Genomic DNA, 21,356 nt, shown 5'->3' on the forward strand with positions numbered 1-21,356 from the left:
TCGTACTTTGAGGCAAAAGTTTACGTTTCGAAGGTGGAAATTGAAGAAATTAAGGCAAAGTTTATGAAAAATAGCCACCGTATGGTCAGCAGACTGATGAATTCCATGATAAAACGAGAATATTTGATCAAGATGACGCCAACTGGAAAAGGAGATAGTGAACCAATCCCAACGTCGATATTTGAAGGAGTTCTTGGTAAGCACTCATACCACTTATCATAATTTATTGTATTCAATTAAATGAAATCCGAAAAGAAATCTGAAAATGTTATATTCTTCTAGAGTTTGTAAATGACGTAGCCGAAGAGGACCAGAGAATTTCAAGAAATAGATACAGGATCCTGCTCACTAAATTTCGCAATAACTTGCGATATCGTTAGAATTAAAATGATGTAATAATTAAATTAGTAAATTTATGTTCTTGTTTTATTATAAGAAAAACTCTACAGCGTTTGGATAATTTATTAATCCTGTAATTAGTCCTAGTAATATTCTCAAAAAAGTCATCAACAAAATCAACCGAAAAGTTCTCAATAAAGTCCGCGGAAAACTCCTGAAAAAAATTCTCTAAAAAGTTCTCGAATTAGTCCTCAAATAAATCTTGAAATAAGTCCTCAAAAAATTCCACAATAAAGTCGTCAATAAAATCGTAAATAAAGCCCTCAAAAAATACTCAAAAAAGTCCTCATCAACGTCTTCAAAAAAGTCCTCGAAAAAGTCCTCAAAAATAGTCCTCGTAAAATACTCAAATAAGTTCTAAAATAAGCCAAAAAAAATATCCTCAAAAAAGTCCTCAAATTAGTCCTCGAAAAAGTCCGTAAGAAAGGCTTCGAATTAGTCTTCTTAAAATTCTCAGAAAAGTCCTCAAAAAAGTCCTCGAATGAGTTCTCGAATTAGAAAATTTGAAACATTCTATCATTATTTTATTCAATATCAATAAATGTGTTTATAATTTTAAATAAATTATTATAAGCTAATACAAACGAAAAAAATTGAATTTACCTTCGTCTATTTCATCTTTTAATCTCAAATTCATGAATTCATTTTCAGCAGTACATAGTTTTTATGAACCAAATGGTCTTTGTCTTCAGATAAATTTTCTATAATTGCAAAAATAAAGTATTTTATTATGAATTTATTAAAAATATTTGCAACTTATGACTCAAATGACTATTCGATTCGCTATATTAGCCTGTTTACTACGTATAAAATTTACTCCAAGTCATTGCCCTAAACAATTACTGGTTCAATAATTAAATTTTTTTATATTCATATTTATCTCGCTTATTGTAGAAATCATCAAAATTGAATGAAAATAAGAAAGGACCTAACAAGGATATAATTGGAATAGTTTTCTATAAGGCTTTTCGTGACTATAAAGGTTGACTGAAAAGATCATAACTCGCGTTTTAGCTAATAGAAAAGTGAAGAAGAGAAAAGTAAAAGTAATTTAATTTTAATTTGTATTTATTCTTTGACTTACTTATAAATGGTTTGAAATATGGCCTAGGCTGCTCTTGCTCTAAGACCCTTGATGAAATGTACAACTGACTCACTAACCGAACTAAACTGCAACTGCAACTGCACACTAATCAAATTGAATTGAATTGTACTGCTTATTAATCCGAAAACTTAATTGATCTCTTTTATAAGCAAGGACTTTAAGCCCCTTCCTCGGCCCTTCAACGCCCAAAAAAACTGATCTGCCTGCATTATGAAAAAACTCGACTTTTATAGTCAAGGGCAAGAAGCCCCTTCCTCAGGCCCTCACGCCCTAAACAAATTGTCTAATTGGAGGAAAAGAAATTACTTACTCTCTTTTTCTCCGTTCTCCTCACACTTTTCATCTTAATTATAAATTCGACTTTAAAAGAGAAAGAACTAATGCAAGTGTTCTTTTAAACCCTAGAGTATTTCTCGAGGACTGAGAATACTTCTGGAGTCTGTCCCAATGACAGAAAAAACCTCCAGAATACCTCTCGACAACTGAAAAAATCGCTGCAGTATTTCTTGAACCTTTCGACGACTGAAAATACCTCGTCATATTCGTCAAAGACGTCCTCCTGCATAACCAGACTATAGCAAGTTGAACTTCTTCATTACTATTTTTAGTTGCAAAACCTAATTAAATGATGATCGATAAGTATTCGGAATTATATTGAAAGATGCAAGTTGCAATATTTTGAAAGACACTTTTTTTAAATGCTAGAAGCATTGCCTCGAAGACATTTTCGATGATCATAAATAAAACTTATTGCTCAATGTTTTAAATGTATATTTTCATTATTGCTAGATCTTTCGTTGTCGAGAAAGGCTTCATAGGTCTTTAAACCCCTGGGGAGGTTCAAAAAATACTCCGGATGTATCCTCAGTTGTCGAGTGATACTCCGAAGGTTTTTTCAGTTATCGAAAGGGCTCCAGAGGTATTCTTAGTCATCAAGAGAAACTCCGAAGGGTTTTTCAGTCGTCTAGAAAGTCTGAACTTCACTATACTGACCAAACAGTAAAAAATATTAAATCGCTTAATTGAAAATTGTTCAGCTTTTATAACATCATTGATATAATTGTCGATTGATTAATGACTGTTTAACAAACTATAATCGGTTGGAGTTTTAAGAACATTTTTGAGTCAATCTCTTTATTCGTTCGGTGGAAATATAAATTATTTTTCTCAGTCCCTGCCGAAAACCTAATCCACCTGCATTAGTTGTTTTTTTTCTATTAAAGTCGAATAATAAAAAAAAGGACTATTTTGAAGACTTTTTTGAGGACTATTTTAAGGACTTTTCCGAGAACTTTATTGAGGACTTTTTTTGAGGACTTTTCCGAGGACTCTATGGAGTACTTTTTTAAAGACTTTATTGAGGAATTTTTTGAGGACTTTTGACAACTTTTTTGAGGACTTTTCAGAACTTTTTTGGGGATTGTTCTGACGAATTGCCTGGGGAGTTTTTCAAAGATTTTCCCATGGACTTTTTTGATGATTTTTTCGAGTTATTTTTAATGGAGTTTGCTGTACTTATTTCTTTTTTGAATAATTGTGATGTGGTTCATCAGGTACCCATATTTCCATAGATGATAAGAAGGTAACAATAGTATCAGATTTAAGTAACGAATAGAGGCCTGCTGATTGATACAAGCACCACTGAATAAAGTTTCATGTGCTTTGTTCTCAAACACATTGCAAGCCTCCGTCGCTGATTAGCACTGATGGAGCATAAATAGAGCGACGTTAAATAAAGAAAAAAAAAAGTAACGAATAATTTTCCATTAATTACAATATACAATATACAATAATAAATTAAACAGTTACAATTTTTTATGCAATTTTTTATGCAAATAATTAACGCATTATTTGTACACATTATTTATAACACATTATATTTTATAACAAAAAAAAGTAAATGTGTAAATAAGGAACATTAATATAAGTAAACAAGTAAAACAATGAAACACTGAACCAAATTAATAAAACATACACGGTGATTTAAAAACATATGTAACTAATAATTCCATTCGATTCGTCTCGAAAAATTAATTCAGAATTGTGTTCTTAGTTTTTCGATTAAATAATTAGGTAATTAGATAATTAGCTTCAAAGATCGGCCAATCAGCGCACAGCTTTAGAAGAACGGGCGGTTGGTGGCGAGCGCGGAGCAGTAAGGGAGGGCCAGCGGCTTGCGCCGCCGCTGATTGCAAGCGGTGCTCAACCCAGTCGAGCAACACGGAGCTCCCATGTCTAAGTAATGATATACGTATTCATTGATTGAACGCGTATCAATAATAAGAACAGTTCAATACCGATTGACTAATAACAATGATGCACGTGAAAGCTTTTGTGTTTATTTTGCGAAATAGGTTATTTAGTATTCGTGGTCGTCGTTTCTATTACGATAACGAGACAGATGATTACGTGTATCATTCTGGAGGGACTTTATTTAAATCTAAGGGATCATTAGATGTAACTATTTTCTTTTCGTTCACTTTAATTCATTTAAAATATTAATATTAGAAGGATTACTATGTTATGTCGCGACTACGTAGCCGTGACGTGTAGTTTTAGAATATGTATGATCATTTATTTATTAGAAATTATTATAGTGACAGGAACTTACGTGGGTTATTATTTCGCGTTTAATTGGCTGCTTAGCTCTATCTCGATGAAGTATATGTGAGGTCGGTCGGTAATGATGCACGAACACTCGATTCAAGTAATTATTTATTTATTCAAAGACAGAAATGATTTCTCAAAAAAATAACAATAGGTAAATTGTACGTTATTCGGCTGTCGCGCTTCGCGAATCAGCTCGTAAGAACTTTAACAAATTTTAATGCTATTGAATAGTCGCGCGTCGCGAATCCACTGCCGAAAAGTCGAGTCTCTGTTTTTATATTGACTCTTCAGCCCGTATTAATATGTTGAGTAATCTAAAAATCAAAATGTCGGGCGCCCCAAATTTTCGGACTACTTATCTTTTAATTTCGCTCAGTTTGTATTTCGTAAAAATGCCGTTCGTCGTTTATACATTATTTCGTTTTCAATCGATTGCTGATGAAATCAAAATGAAGAAATATTTACGTCTCAGGACGTAACACCTCCGTGGCTAGATCGTTGTATATCGGTGTGATATCAACGCAAAACAAAACAGAATAAATAAATAAATGTACATTACTTTTGGTTATTCGGCAATCAATTGAATACGCTTTAATTTTGCCTTTTTATCAAAAATAATACTTTTAATCTAGGCGAACAATAATACTCCGTATCGTGGTATAGTACAGCTTCATTTCAGGATTCGATATGTATATATATAACGGATTTGTGTTTTTAACTAATGTGATTCTAATGTGAAAATTGGAATATGTTGCTTCTTTCTGGTGGAAATTTCTTTAGGAGTAGGGACGGGAGGTGTGGTGTTTGAGGTCTGATTCGTGAATGGAGTTATTGCTTGTGGGTTCTCATTTTTTTGTTTGTCTATTACTATTTCATCCAATGCATATTTTTCATCTTTTGATGGAGTTTGGTTTCTTTGTTTAAGCAGTGGTTCGTTCAGTGCCACCAGTAATTGTGTTATTGAACTAAATATGGCTCCTAGCAAATATGCAGAAATTCCATATATAGAGTGTAGAGTGTAGCCTCTGATTATTACATTGATTAAACTTTTACCGCATTGAAATATAATGGCGATCATTATGATGGCAGAACTTATAGAACCAAATTTAGTTAGTTTGGTGATGAACTTGTTTCATGTGCTTCCAGCGATGTTGGTTAGTGTTTGTTCTGTCAGTATTAGGTTTGATACTAATCCTCCCTCTATACTTTCGTCGCCTCGCATACTTCTCGCGATTACGTTGAGGAGTGATGCTTTCTCCATGGGAAATAGGATGTGATTCTGTAGTTTTTGTAGGTCTTCTTGGGAGTAGATCCCACTGGTCGCCAATGATTCTAGTTCCGTCGGTTTCCATGTTATTTTGGTGGTCGGTTTCAAGGTTAAAACTGCGTTGGTTGTTCTTCTCGGTGTTGTTGTCAAATTTATCCATTCGTTTCCTATTTTGTAGTATTGGGGAATGATTGTGTTACAGTTTATTTCTGTTCCTGTTTTCATTAAGATGTGTGTTTTTGGTGTGAGGTAAAATGTTTCGTTTCTTGAAATGACTGGAAGTTGCGAGAAACATTTGTCTGTATGAAGTAGTTGAACTTCTGTAGGCGTACATTGTATAATATGTACGGCTTCCCTTGCCAGGCGAGCTATGTACCCGGGCTTCTCCATGATGTTGTACGCAAATTCATCTGGTGAGAGGGACGCCAGGGATAAGGAGTTATATAGGACTTTCCTTTCCAATTCACATTTTTGTTGCAATATATCTATATAGAGGTTTTTTATTTCGACCCTGAAATGTTTCTCTACATACACAAATTTGCTATTGAAATACGTGAATAGATCATAGCTAAGTATCCCTTGCTTCGTTTGAATATCATTGTCGTACAAAATATTGAATTGGGTTCGTTCATATATAAAAAGTTTTGGATGTTCAGTTGTGATTAAGATTCTGTTGCAAAATCTCATGTTCCCTCTAGTTGACAATGCAAAGGATGTCGTTCGTACTTATGCTAAAAATCGTTTCATGATCGGGTGAGCTTATTTTAGTGACCGTTCCTCTATACAGTATATCGTATTGATTCTCGAAACAGTCCTCGTGCGGTAGTAATGACCAAAAGGTGTAACCCCCTTCCATATCGATACAATGTTGGTCCGAAAACTTACATACTGTACCCGAATTTAATCTTAATCTATCATTGTTTAATTCGACTGCTGCATAGCTTTCTAACAAGGTTATTTTTATAAGTCCCTGTACGAGAACATCGCTCCACGTACCAAATCGGTTGGCGTAGGCTGCCCCTGAACAAGTTTTTCCCTTAACGTTTCCTGCTAGATCTAAACCTACACTTTTTGTTGAGTTAATCCTTAGGTCGGCTATTGTGTGTGCGTTATCATATTTAAAAATACCCGTATCATGTATAGCTTCACAGTTGTCGTGTGATATTTCGTAAATGTATTCTTGGATTGCATTTTCGGTTGGGCCTAAATGACTAAACATATGAAAAATTGTTCGCCTTATTTCTATTTTACATTGTATGATTTTCATTGATTTGAATTCCGTTTTTTGTAATAGTTCGATAGTGGTTTGTGTGCTATTTACTTGAATTTCTTGAAAGTTGCATTCCCCTGCATCCAAGAGTGAATATGTTGTAATGGTAGGGTTCGTTAAGCCGCAATTGAAGCCAATAAGTCCTTCGCTTGTTGAAAAGGAGGTGATTATGATTAAGATAGTCATTAATTTTTGCGCCATTGTGTTTCCTGGAAATAGAATTAGATTACTATGTTTGTTTTGCTACGCTTAATTTATTGGAATGAATTGTTTTTGGTTTTCCATTGTAATCGATTACAACACTGCCTTTTTCAGTTATTTTTAATACTTCAAAAGGTCCTAAATATTTATTTTTCTCTAATTTCCCTGGTCTTGGTTCTTTCATGAACCATACTTTATCTCCAATTTTAAAATTGACTGGATTTGTAAATCGATCATAATAATTTTTTGATTTTTGTTTTGAGGTTATTAGATTTTCTCTAGTCATGTGTGATATTATATTCATGTTTTTTATTAAATTCTCTAGGTATCCATTAAAAGTTGGTAATTGTTCGGATTTTTTTAATGGTACACTAGATGGTAGTTTAGCTGGAAAAGCAAAAACTAATTCATGTGGTGTGAAATTGTGACTAGTGTGTACGCTGGTGTTGTAGTTGAATTGGGCGAACTCTAGGAGTTCGTCCCAATCACATTTTTTTTATGTAAATTGTTTGATGTATTCGCAAAGCGGATGGTTTGCGACCTCTTTCGACAGATCCATTAGATTGAGGTGAAAATGACGTTGTTTCAATTTTTTCGAAATGAAATCTTTTGGCAATTTGTTTTAACATTTTGCTTCTGAAGTTTTGTGCTCTGTCCGTTAGTACTATTTTTGGAGTTCCGAAAGTTCAAATAAACCTTTTTATAAAAGCTTCGCTTACAGCTTCCGCTGTTTGGTCTTTTAATGCTACTAATGTGATAAATTTTGAAAGTTGGTCTTGAATTGAAAGTATGTACCGATTATTACTTTTTGTAATATCAAATGGCCCCATTATATCCATGGCAACTTTATCAAGTTTTGAAAGATGTATCTGTTATAATCATTGGTTGTCGTGTAGGTTTACGTTTTAATTTGTTTCTTTGACATTCTATACACATGGAAATTCTTTTTTGTATGTCGTTCTTTAGGTTTTCCCAACAGTATTTATCTTTAATTCTATTGTAAGTTCGATTCACTCCCGAATGACCTCCTAATCTCGAAGAATGATATATTTCAAAAATTTTATTTCTCTGGTCTAACTCCCATATATATTCAACATGATTCATACAAACAATAGTTTTGATGTTAGTTCCTATGAAAGTATCATTTATGATTTCTTCTATTTCTGACCATTGTATGTTTCTTATGTCAGGCAGGGTTCGGTTTGTACACATAACAATTTTACACGATTCGATTAAACACAAACTATTTGACTTTATTTATTAAACACGAAAATTATTTATTGAACACGATAAATAAAATATAAATTAAAAAAAAAGTTAAATATTTTCCTACACGTAACTATTCGACACAAAATGAAATTGAAAATGTATTGATTTGAAATATTATACATATAGAAATCATACATAATCAAAGTTTATTTGATTACAAAAGTGTTGAATTTTGAACACGTTTATTTGTACATAATCAATTTAATATTCTACACGAATGAAATTTCGAATATTTTACATAACTCATTTTTCTACACATACTTTTTCAAATACATACATTGTAAAAGATTCTACACGTCACATTTGGTTATTATCATATCAGATGAAAAACATGAACATTGTACACGTTTATGAATATTCACAAAATGTGTCAACTTTTATTAGACATAGCCTGTTATTAATTCTACTTAACGAATGTTTTTAAAAATCTAGATAAATTCATTCTACACAATGAAAAATAAAATTTTATTTCGCAACAGTTATGTTTAAAGTTTCGACATGTACTGATTTGATTACCAGTAATAATATTCTACACGGTTGATTTATACACCAGAATAAATCAGTTTTATTCTACACGAACAGTTTTTTATTTTACACGATGACTTTTTATTCTACACGATCAATTTTTATTCTACATAGTTGATTTTGTGTGAAATGATAGCATACTTATATTATACACAAATGTTTTGTTATTCTACACGGTTAGTCCCACTCTTTCTCTTTATTGCAAAAAATCGAACGAATACTGTATTTCTCCAGGATATTATGTACCTCTTTGTATGTTGTTTTATTCAAGTTTGTTTCCAGTGTCCTTTTAAGATTAAAAATCCCGTTTCATTTATTTCGAATAAACGTCAAGTATCGTTACAACAATTCACATTTTAAATATACTCGTCGGGCGAGTCATATTGCACTGACGTAGCGGGCATGATAAAAATGTTCACGCTTACAATTTGACAGATAGTATTTTTGATAGCTGCAGTGAATAGAGTAATGCAAATAAATATTGTTTTTGACAGCGAAAGCACCGAGGAACAATCCATGCTTTGCGCCTGTCGGAAGCACAAGTCCAAGAGTCAGTTCATCCAAGGACAGGCATCCGCCCACGAACATTACCTACCTTTATAAATTATATATATTATTGCAGTCCCGGGGTTGGTTTTACTTATATAAACAATCAAAATCGTTCATTATAAAACTTAAATTATAAAAAATAAAATGATTCTCAACAAGAATTTGTTATAGTCCTATTGATATTTACAATTTCCAATTTATATCAGAATTTGTACTATTGTTTTCGTCATACATTGATATAACAATAATATCTTGTTATTATAAAAAAAAGTCATATTCTATTTCAATTTGACGTATATACATATTTTAAATTGAATGTATTATATATATTATAAATTTATTTTTTTTACTAATAATTATCTAGCTTCGGAGACAGAAGGTAAGTATATAACTCTCCTTCAATGTTTAATCATAAATATTGGCCATACAATTTATTTGTTTTGATTATTATGTTGTTTAATTTCATTAAAATATGTACCTAGTTAGCAGATGATTTTTCATAGTTGCCATATTTACATAAACTCGTAACTTCCCATTAGAAGTCTCTGGGGATAAAATCGCGGTGTGAACAACACAGGATAGGTTAAATAAAAGAATACTGAGAAATAGAGGTTTAAGGTTAATGTAGTAGTATACTCTTGTGTAAAGATGATGGTCAGATGGCTATTGTCGAGTAGATGCGAGTTCTCATTAACTACAGAAGAGCGAACATCAACAGAGTTGATTCCTGCTTGTCTGTTAATAAACAGATTATCTGCAGGAAACTATCAGCATTGCCAAACCAACAGCGTTCCAAAGCTGCCTGAAATTTCCAAATTCAAACTGCATTTGGCAAACTGCAAGAAATTTTAAAATTCTAGAAACATTTCTGCAAATATATTGATCTAAAATAACGGAGGAGTTAGAAAAATAACAAAAACAAGTATTATGTTTGTTATAAATGCACGTGACGTTTTTTATCTATTTATATAATATAAACAGTTTTTTTAATTAAGACAGTTCCTGTGTATTTTATAAATTTATCTGGCCACCCGATTATAACGTTTAATGTTTATTGTTTATTGAAAGTCAAATATTGTTAAAAGCTTTCATTGTCGATTCGCTTGTCCCAGAAAAATTGCGTACGAAAAAATCATTCATATTTTTTTGATTTCGATAAATCTCTGCGAAAAAGAAATTGTAAGTACTACTCATATGGAGTACTTTCAGGTAATACTTGTAGATAACAATTAAGCTTCATGCAAAAGAATCACAAAAAAGAACTAGGGTATAACTAAAGTGATAAAGTTTATGTGCTATATAAATTATTTTTTCTGCTGTTTTTCTAGGAAGTAACAAGTGCCTACGTAAATGAGAACATTCGACAAATCGCCGAACAAGACCAGACAGTGACAACTTACCTGTGATCTTCACCAATACAAATAAACAGTAAATAAACGTTTATCGTCAGATCTAGAGAGAACAGTATATAATATAATACATTTTCTTAGTCATACGATTTACCTTTTGTTAGCGTCGCCATGTTTTTAAATATTTTTTTATTTTCTCTACACGACATACTTACTGACGGTTGTATTAAGCGAAAGAAACCATTACGTCTTTTACGTTTTATTCCAAGAGATCATAAGCCATACCAGTCCCAACAGTTATATATTTGTATATATGCTTGTAATGTATATAATAGAATGAAGGTAGTATATATAAATAAATGTGTATGTATATCGTAAATGTTGATTGTTAGTAATGCGTTTGTGCGATTCTGATTGACCGTGAGCTAAACTGTCAAAAATATTTAAATATTTCACAACATTATAATTTAGATATTTATAAACCACACAACAAAGATTAAAATATCAACAAAAGAAAAATCATTATATATTTTTTTGTTTTTTATTAACGTGGATTTATATAAAAAAATATATAATCTGGTTTTTCAATCGTCTGAATCATCTGAATTTACTGGATTCAAGATATATTCTTCTCTGCCCATCATGTGCTCAGGAAGGTAACTTTCAAGCGGTTGCTTGCACATAGGACATAGTCTCCTTCTTATTTTTAGAAGGCAGATCGTACAAAATCTGTGCCCGCATGGCCGACATTTTTGTATTCTTTTTCCTTTTACATAGCAGACTCCGCATTCTATAATTATTAAAAGAGATGGCATTGCATATGACATATTTACACTTTAGTACTTAAATAATTAGCAAAATACAGAACTTTACGTTATATGCTCAATTGTGTTTTCTCTAAACCATATGAAAAGCCTAAAAAATATAAATAAATCCATTTACTGATACTATATTTGCTGAAATGCCATGCGTGTGTATTTGATGGATTTGGAGAGAGGCGTAAGCGCTTATTGTTGTATGCGCGAGTGCCCTGCGCGGCACGCTAACTTAGCACTTAGATCCGTCCGAGTACGGATACTTTGATAAACTTTTCATGCCTCGCCATCCAACAATATTACAAACAATAAATATATACAATGTATCAAATAGAATCACAAAAACGTGATCTCGTTAAAAATAAAACGACCGAGGTGAAAGACTTCTTGTTAAAATAGTGGAAGACGATACCAAGGAAAGTAAAATATCTAGAGAAGAAGATTCAGATTGGCCTTAAAAGAAACCAAAAGAGTACTAGTTGTCACAAGGATGAAATTGTAAAGTACATAGATGAAAGATTTAAAAAAACTAATTTGTAGTTTATATAAAGAAATAGACATGGCCGTCAATAAAATATATCTATATCAAATGAGTCGAGTCTTACGAAAGTAAATGTTTCGTATACTGATAATAGTATACCAAGAGATTACAAACTATCTAATAAACCGTTATTCGAGCACCGTACAAAAAACAAATCATGAAAAGAACGTGGAAACAATTGAAAAAGAAATGTACAATGCGTGCGATATTTTAATAAATCAGTTAGTCGAAAGTAAAAAATTATTAATATAAATAAAATAATACAAGAGAACGAAAGAGATGAGAAATGTACACTACTGCCCTGGAGGCGTGAAACAAAAAATCAAGACATGATATGAATAATATACGTCATTCAGTTGGTGGACCAATTTCGAAGAATTAATCAGAAAATATAATAATATACCTGATGCATCTGAATTAATAGAAGACGAGAAAAGAGACGTGTTTTATTTAAAGCAAACTGATTACAAATCGTGACGGAAATATTTTGAATAAGACATAATCAACTTGTAATATAGATAAGACAAGCTGAAGTAGAGAGAGATGGATCTTCACAGTGTGCTAGAAGTGAAGCGATGCTAATGATATGTGATTAAGACGAAAAATGATCGCTGCTACGAGTGCCACGACACGGGACACACGGCACCTAACTGCAAGAGGTCAGATGGCCAGCTTAAGTATTACAGTAGTATAACGCTGACCACCTCGCTTTTACATGCTGGTTCAATTTGCCTTCAAGAATGGAAACGCGGAATTAGGACAAGAGTGAGGATGACGCAACTCATGGTAGAGTGAACGAAATAATTACTACAACCAAGGCAGTAAAAATATCTATCTGGGAGCAAAGAGAGGCAAACGAAATTATTTTCGATGAAATAATTCATATTCGTTTTAATTATATATGAGATGTAATCATACGAAAACTATAAATGTCAGTTCTTATTTTACTACAATTCTAAACACCAAATTCAATAATCATTAAGTTATGTGAAAGATTACCGACCGAAATTATTATTGACTAAGTAGGAACGCGCTCGCATACTTTGACGATCACAAGATGGACGGCAATAGTCACCTCATGAATATTGATGCCAGGAACACGGTCGTGCTCACACGTGCTTCTATATTCACTAGCATTTGACCCATCACATAGATCAAAAACTCCTATCATAACACAATTCAATGTACGAGTTCAAAGTCTTATAATTTACGTGATTAATTGTCGACCGAAATTATGATTGACTAAGTAGGAACGCGGTCGCGCTCGCATACTTTGACGATCACAAGATGGACGGCAATAGTCACCTCATGAATATCGATGCCAGGAACACGGTCGTGCTCACACGTGCTTCTATATTCACTAGCATTTGACCCATCACATAGATCAAAAACTCCTATCATAACAATTCAATGTACGAGTTCAAAGTCTTATAATTTACGTGATTAATTGTCGACCGAAATTATGATTGACTAAGTAGGAACGCGGTCGCGCTCGCATACTTTGACGATCACAAGATGGACGGCAATAGTCACCTCATGAATATCGATGCCAGGAACACGGTCGTGCTCACACGTGCTTCTATATTCACTAGCATTTGACCCATCACATAGATCAGAAACTCCTTTGATTCTAATAAAGTAAATACGTTTATCCAAAACACAGGATAAATAGAAGAATTAATCAAACGGATTAAAGGGTAAAAGTTATAGTACCTACTTTCCTCGGTTTTAGAGTGGCATAGTTTCAAATGACGTGAGTTACAATATCACTGAGACAAAAATAGCTAATAATGTTAAAAGCCAAAATTTGTCATTAATTCATCATCACAAACAAATAAACCAAAGACAAATAAACTGGAATTCCAAAGTAAGAAACGAGATGGGAAAGTGATTAAGATCAGAAATGATGGAAGATAATCATGATTTCGTCCTTGTAGATAAAAATGGAGTCAACCCTGAATCATATAATAGCTTAGATCTGAAAATTAAATTCATTATACTTGTAATTTTTTAATAAGATTACGAGGTGAAATTTTCACAACATAAATAAAAGATCACGTGATGATAATATATTTTGAAAAACAAATAACACTGTTAATCCTATTAAAATGAATACATGCTTAACTCTGATCACTATCCTATCAATGTAGAGATTGACAGAAATAAAATTAATAAGATTACTAATTTTAAACACATTAATTATAATAAACTGTAAAATTCTTGGTTGTAAAATGAATTGGAATATTGTTCCATAATATTGAATCATTAACGTATGAACCTGAAATAGCATCCTGCGATATTTAACACGATCAAAGATGTTATCAGTAATGTAGTTACCGATATTATGCAGAGCAAAAAAACAAATAGATAGAGCAAAGCATAGATGACTAATGACATCATAATTTCTCGTAAACCTAACCCAACCCAAAGAACAATTATATAAAAAATCGTGTAGTACGGCAACTAATAAGAGATTCGAAGAAGAATACAAGAAACATAAGAAAGTTTTCAATAAAGTAATCAAGGATACCCAAATAAAAATAGAAATAAATAGTAGTGAAAAGAACAGTAAAATGTATGGAAATATATTATTGATAAATTGATAAATTAATTAGAAAAATTAGTATTTTTAATAAGTTCTTAGGCGAAGTGTCCATCAAGTTAGTAGTTCTATCCAGATGGATGTAAATTATCTTGTAATTGTATAGCTTGTAACTATCATCTGGCAATGAATTTAATTTAATCTTAAAATGTATTATTAGCTCGAGCTTATTCAATAACTTAAGTGTACAATTGTGTTTTCTAATTATGCTTTGATTAAGTCATACCAAAATCTATATGTTAATAAAATTTAAAAGATATACATTACAATTTCATACCGTAAAGTTCTGTAAATAGACATATCCATAGAAAATTTATTTTATATATATATATATATATATATATATATATATATATATTGCAACGATTACCGAAAATCGTAGACTCGCGCGAGGTTAGCAAGCGGCTAAGCGAGGTGAGCCGCGTTCGGTTCGCGAGAGAGAGAGAGCGCGTAAGGGGCAATGACCGGGAGGGGAGGCTCCGAGCGCTAGTATCACTGTGCCACTCAGTCAGTTCGTGCGCCTAACCTGTTTCCGAGCCGTTCGAGTTTTGTTTTGTTTGCTATTGACATTGCATTTTGCGTGGGTGAGTGCTAGCAGCAGCAGCAGCAGCAGTAGCAGCAGCAACAACTGCAGTAGCAGCGGCAACAACAGTAATAGCAGCAGTATCAGTAGCAGCAACAATAACAGCAGCAACAGAATTCGAGGTGGTACAGCAAGCAGCGGAGCAGTTTAATAACAACGTGTTATTCGGATACGGTTGGCCACCGTATCCACGCCGTCGTTGCGGTAGGTGCACCTTAATTCCCGTAATTAATCATTGTGTTAATTTTGGCGTGCGAATCCGCGCAGCGAGCGCGAAGAATTTGTTTTGCGTGCGAGCAGGTAGTTCGCGGCAATCGCGGTTTTTTCTCTCTCTCTCAAATAGCGTGTCTTGTCATTCACGCGTGCGTGCGTCAGACTCTCGGCTGATTCCCCGTGTAATTTAATTAGCTAAATAAAGAGCATCTTAATCGTTATATTCTAGTTAAACAGTCGTTATTTTGTCATTCCTTTGTCCGGAGGTCGCGCCAGTGTTTATTTTCAGGAGATTCGAATTCGCCGGTTGCGAAGCACGAATCGCGCAAGTATCGATAGATGCGAGTCAATAACCTAGGTTCCGGTGGCGGCCGCACGAGCGCTACGCGTACGAGCGACAGCGCCGCCAAGTGGCGAGTTGGGGGAACCCAGCTCGGAGAAGTTGAAGACTCTGCGCAGGCGTACTTCGGGGTAAGGTAGGTTACTGTGCTTTAAGCACATAGATAACAAGGCGTCGTTTAGTCGCATCTAAAGGTATATTTGCGTGATTTTAGACTAAACGGCAGCCTGTTACAATATATAGTAGAATAAACATATATATATGTAGAATAAAGTATAGTAGAATAAATACACATACACATATATGTTTATTCTTCTAGTTACATATTTTATTTTGAGTTGTAATTACAATTCTTCATTGTGTACAAGTTTCTTGTTGTCTTTCGCGTTTCCGAGTTTGAGTGTGAGTGTACTTATTTGTGTAAGTATGTGAAAGTGTCGTATCTGTGTTGTCTTGTGTATTTATTTATGCGCATTTCTGTACTATCTCTTTCCTTTCTTCCCAGTTCTTTTGCCCTTCGCCTCTCTTTTCATTGCTTACTAAATCTTCCTTTCTCCTTTTGCCCTCTCATTATTATTGTCTTTTTATTTTCCACTTGTACTTCTAACTTTAGTACGCTTATTTCATTCAATCTTCCTTATATTCTCAGCATTTCTCCTCTTATTTTTCTCTCTTCATACGTTACCCATTCATCCTTATAGCTATTCCTCTCACGTAGTAGCTCCTTTCCCTTTCTCATATTTGCTTTATGTTCCTTTTGTTTTCAAATTGCACTTAAAATTCTGTATTAATTTTCTTTTCTTTTTTTTTCTTCTTTCCTCACTCGTCATACTGACACTCTTCAATTTCTTCTCTTATCTCTCTTCTGTCTCTCTCCATTATTTCCCTCTTTACCTTGCATTATAATTCTTCGATTTCCATTTTTCGTTTGTTGCTTTCACCTTGTTGTATATACTTTCACTTCCTTGTTCTGATTATCCTACCGGTCGGTCTTTTCAAATTTTACTTTGTTTTCTATTCTATCTTGTTTTTCCTGCACTGCCCTTTATCGTTTCTTCTCCGAACCAACTTCTTGCCTTAGGGTATCTTGTCACTCTTATTCTTCTTTTTCTGTCCTTCTTCGCAGCCTACTTTTTTTCTTTTCTTTTAGTCTTCTTGATATGCCCCTATGTCTTTTTTAATTAGTTTCTTCTTCTTCTGTCTTGACATCGTTGTGCCGTTGTTTTATTGCTTTCACTTTTAATTTTAGCTCTCTTGCTTTTCTTCTTGCTAGATTGTGTTTTTCTTTAATGATTTCCTCTTTTTGCTCTTACGACTTGCATTTGATTATTTATATCTTCTTATTTTCCTTACACTCTCTTTCATTTTTCCTCTCTTTTTATTCATTTCTTTCTTCTGTTCTTCTTGCATATACTATCTCGCCTCTTATCCTTAGTTTTTCTTTCAGCCACTCTTCTACATCTTGTTTCCTCTTCCAGATCAGATCTTCCTTTATATCCGTAATAACGATGTTCAGTTTTGTGTTTTTTCTTTATAATTTTTCAAGCGTCTATTCCATGAGTTGATTTTTTCCTTGTGCTTTCTCGTTTTCTATCTCGCCTCTTATTTAAATATAAACTTCTTAAGACTTCCTGACAGCCGTGCGATCAACCAAAACTTTCATTATTATTATTTTATATTCAATGAAAACTGCTTATAGATATACGAGTACTTTAAGCTAAGTAGATCACTGTTAACACTTGATATAACCTTACAAATAAATTACTTTATCTTTTTGTGGTTAATGAAGCTGAATGAAACGAAAAAGAAGCTAAATGAAATTCTGTATTCATAGGTGTACCTTCTATTTGAAACTTCAAATGTCAAAAATTCTATGGATATGCCTATATTCTACTCTTATTTTAAATATGACATATGCATGCCTAGTAATATAATTTTTACAACGCTGATCTATACATGTATAGTTAAATTAAATTTTTCATTTCAAGAAATTCATTTAATTTAACATTTACATGTATAAATGTTGTTGTAATGATATTACTACCTGACTTTCCGCCCTTTCCTCTACGACGCCTCTTCCTTGGTCTTTCTGCATCAACTCCATCTGTATATATAAAAAATAAAATTGGCACTCAATATTAATTATTACAAGAATATGAAAATATGTAATTCGCAGCTTTTTTCAAAGAGATATAGTATTAGAGTATTGTAATAATTATAAATTTCATTGAAATTAAAAAAATATTATGAAAAAAATTATTATGTGATAAAGCTATGATTATAGTGTATATTAGTAACGTACATTTTTACGATTTAAAATAAAATCTTTTTCAATATTCACAACATCTTTTTACATATTGTTGAGATATTATTCTTTCATAATTTTAAATAATAAAAAACATTGATACTATACATTACTATCGTTTCGATAGTACAAGGTTTATCTTTGTGAAAATGTCAGTGTGTAGATAAATATGGAAAATAAACAAAAATATGTAAGAATAATTTATACCGTTTAGTATACGTGCAGGTTGAGGTCTTCTGTCCACTAGTATATCATCATCGAAAGCCTATATAGATATATAGTTTTATAAAAGTTAATGTGTATCATATGAATTGAAGAGGCATATACTAATATAATCAACATGCATATTATTATAAATTAAGTGAGAAAATGTGATACAAAAACTCATAGAATTCGGCAGCGAGAATTGTTGCGCTGAATAAGCTAGATAAAGTATGTTTTGGCGTTGGTGTATACTGTAATCAAACTTGAACAAGTCATTACGTGTATATAGCGCTTTTTATGTTGACAAAGGCTGTGATTTCTCCATCATCCGTAGTGTTTCAATGGTTTTTATGTTGTAGAACATGTGTAAAGCTTGTTTTCATAAAAAACATGTGATATTTATATTAATAAGATTATATGTAAATATTTATTTATGTCCTTTATATATGTGTTGCTTAAATGGCTAACTCACATCTGATTCAATTCACTTACTTGATGATGATTTAAATCGTTAATAGGGAGACGTATCGGTTCATCTACGTGTTCAGGTGCCTCATTCAGCCCCTGCCTCACGTTAACATCAGCTATTGGCTGTAATTAAAATATTTAAATTTATTTCGTAATAATACAATTCACGATTTGAATTATATTTAACATAAATTTATCGAATCGTGTAATTTAATAATTTAGTTACTTGATCGTCATTTACATCTTCAACAGGAAGGAGTTCCGGTTCGTCTATTTGACCTTGTCCGAGTGCCTCATTCAGCCCCTGTCCAACGTTAACATCAGCTATTGGCTGTAATTAAAATATTTAAATTTATTTCGTAATAATAAGATTCTTGAACAAAACTATATTTATGATGGATTTCAGACAGTGTGTGTGTATGTGGTATTTTCCTCGCACGACCAAGCGTGACTTGAGTCAGCCTTCACTCAATCATGATAACCTTACAAATTCACTCACTTCCCTTATTTGAGTTGGGCAAATACGCTCTCTCGCGCCATGTAAAGTCTAGTAATATAAGTATTTTATTTGTCATTTGTTGGCGTTGTTTAATAGATTCCTCCTTTTTGTAATTGCGAACCGCGATTTTCCTTATTATAACTCTCCTAGCTATAGCGAGTTGTTTTCTCCGTGGAAGTCAATGCCATCTTTCTTGATCGGAGCTGAACCCTTATAATATATCAACAGAAGATGGTCCTGACGCGCAGTGGCCAAACCCTTTTGCAGATTTATCAAATAATGTTATTTAATAAGTAACTTACCAGATCATGATTTTCATTAACAGCACGAACAAGATGTGGTCTTCCTCTCCGACGTGGAATATGTGCCATTGGTTCAGGGTTTTCTATTGCTCCATCAGCTTGCTGTAATTTATATTTTTATCCAATCGTATAGTAATTTTCATCCAATCGTATAGTAATTTTCATCCAATCGTATAATATACATAGTATTACTTCAACTGCACCCAACATTAGTATATTTACATTTTCATTCATGATTGCAGCCCGGTTTCTAGGACGAGGTGCTGCGATCCGTCTTCCGCGTCGTACTCGTTCCCTCGGTGGTACTTCCGGTACAGGACCTGGCATCAGATTATGATCTCTCCCGAGATTGTTTCTTCGCCTCCTTCGACGTATATAGGCATTTTCAAATTCACCACCTACAGTGAAATTAAAATGAGATTCACATAAGAATGCTCAAATTATTTTGTTAGAAATGTATATTTTATCAAGGGAAATAGTACTGTACCTGCACCAGGGTTGTGCTGAAGGATACGTATTAAATCTGGTACGTCATCCATATCTACCAGGCTAATGATAATATTAATCGTATTACGTTCCTGGTTCTGCATAATGACTAATAATTTATTCAATTAAAAGATTTTACATTTACAATCACGGTCTGTATGTATTAACCGTTATAAGTAGCACTACTTTCTATCATATGCCCTATTAGTTCTAACTTTGAATTTAGCTTACTTCTAGCAAAGTGTGGTCTTCTAGTCGCAGCTACTGTCAATAAAAATTCCTGAACATCATATCTATAAAAGGAATTATAACCAACACCTCATGAAAAGCATATTTGTTACAACAGACTTAACTGTTTATTTCGTACGTGAAGATATTGTTCAGTTTAATTACTTATTTTATCTTAAATTACTATTTGAAGCGATATAACAATATTATATACATAATTTAGTGTGTGTGTGTAAAAGTATTGTAAAAAAAACCTATAATCTATAATAAACTTCTATATTTAACCCTCATCGGTCACCGTGGGTAAATTTCACCCAAACAAAATTATTAACTCCTCAGAAAATACCTTAGTGTTTGAAAATACCCTTAAGGCGCCATCTACTGTTAGTCTGAGGTACCCTCTATACCTTTATACAGTTAGCGTGGCTTAGGACCCTTCTCTGTGCGTCTGGCATTTGTCCAGAGTTAACCCTCAAAAATCGTTGGGTGAAATTCACCCAGTGTAACTACATTTTTCGTGCATTCAATCTTTAAAATAATTATACTTTTTAAAAGAATCAATATTATATTATTTTTTAATGAAATTATTATGTTTTAGGAGTAGATTCCTATTGGTTTTTTTGCTTTATATGAATTGTGTAAAAAGATATAAATTTTTTAATTAGAAAAATGACTTTTTTGTTATGTTAAATAAAAACAATTTTTTAATGTATAAAAAATTAATTTTGATTAATGATACTCATAAAACATCTTTTATAATCCTTAAAAAACGCATACAAATTATTTTTAGATAAAAAAAACTCATTAGCGAAGCAAAATGTTACTTTTTCGACGGTGAATCTCACCCAGTGTGACCGTTATGCGATTCTACTGAAGTGTGACCGACGAGGGTTAAAAGGAAAAACGTCAAGGAGATGTCGAATATACATTTTGTAAGGTTAATGTATTATTAATTGTCAATAAAATATGAATCAGTATTGATTAATAATTTGTACATAAATTTATCTGACCTCCCCAATTCAAGATTCTGTTCAGCACGGCGAATAGCAAAATCAGACTGAATTAATTCCAGTGGTCTTTTTGGTTTGACATTCAATCCTCTCATCGCATTTCTTATATCCTTTCCAACACTTGCTGTATACGCTTTAAGTTTTTCTATAAATGTATTTATCTAATTAGTTAATTGCTATAAAATTTATTGACCTTTTAGTAATGCAATTGTAATT

At 32.7% G+C, this 21,356-nt stretch overlaps 1 protein-coding gene across 1 annotated transcript; it reads right to left on the reverse strand.

Moving 5' to 3' along the window:
- Nucleotides 1-18,364: 18,364 nt before the first annotated feature.
- Nucleotides 18,365-19,758, reverse strand: LOC131675036 (uncharacterized). The gene is made up of 5 exons (XM_058953860.1): nucleotides 19,639-19,758; nucleotides 19,417-19,518; nucleotides 18,857-18,946; nucleotides 18,640-18,738; nucleotides 18,365-18,519 (listed from the first exon to the last, which is right to left on the reverse strand). The coding sequence occupies exons 1-5, from the start codon at nucleotides 19,741-19,743 to the stop codon at nucleotides 18,496-18,498; spliced, it is 420 nt and encodes a 139-aa protein (XP_058809843.1). The 5' UTR covers nucleotides 19,744-19,758; the 3' UTR covers nucleotides 18,365-18,495.
- Nucleotides 19,759-21,356: the final 1,598 nt, after the last annotated feature.

The sequence above is a fragment of the Phymastichus coffea genome, unplaced genomic scaffold, assembly GCF_024137745.1.
Source record: "Phymastichus coffea isolate CEN01 unplaced genomic scaffold, Cenicafe_Pcof_1.1 PCOF00015, whole genome shotgun sequence".
Lineage (NCBI taxonomy): Eukaryota > Metazoa > Arthropoda > Insecta > Hymenoptera > Eulophidae > Phymastichus > Phymastichus coffea.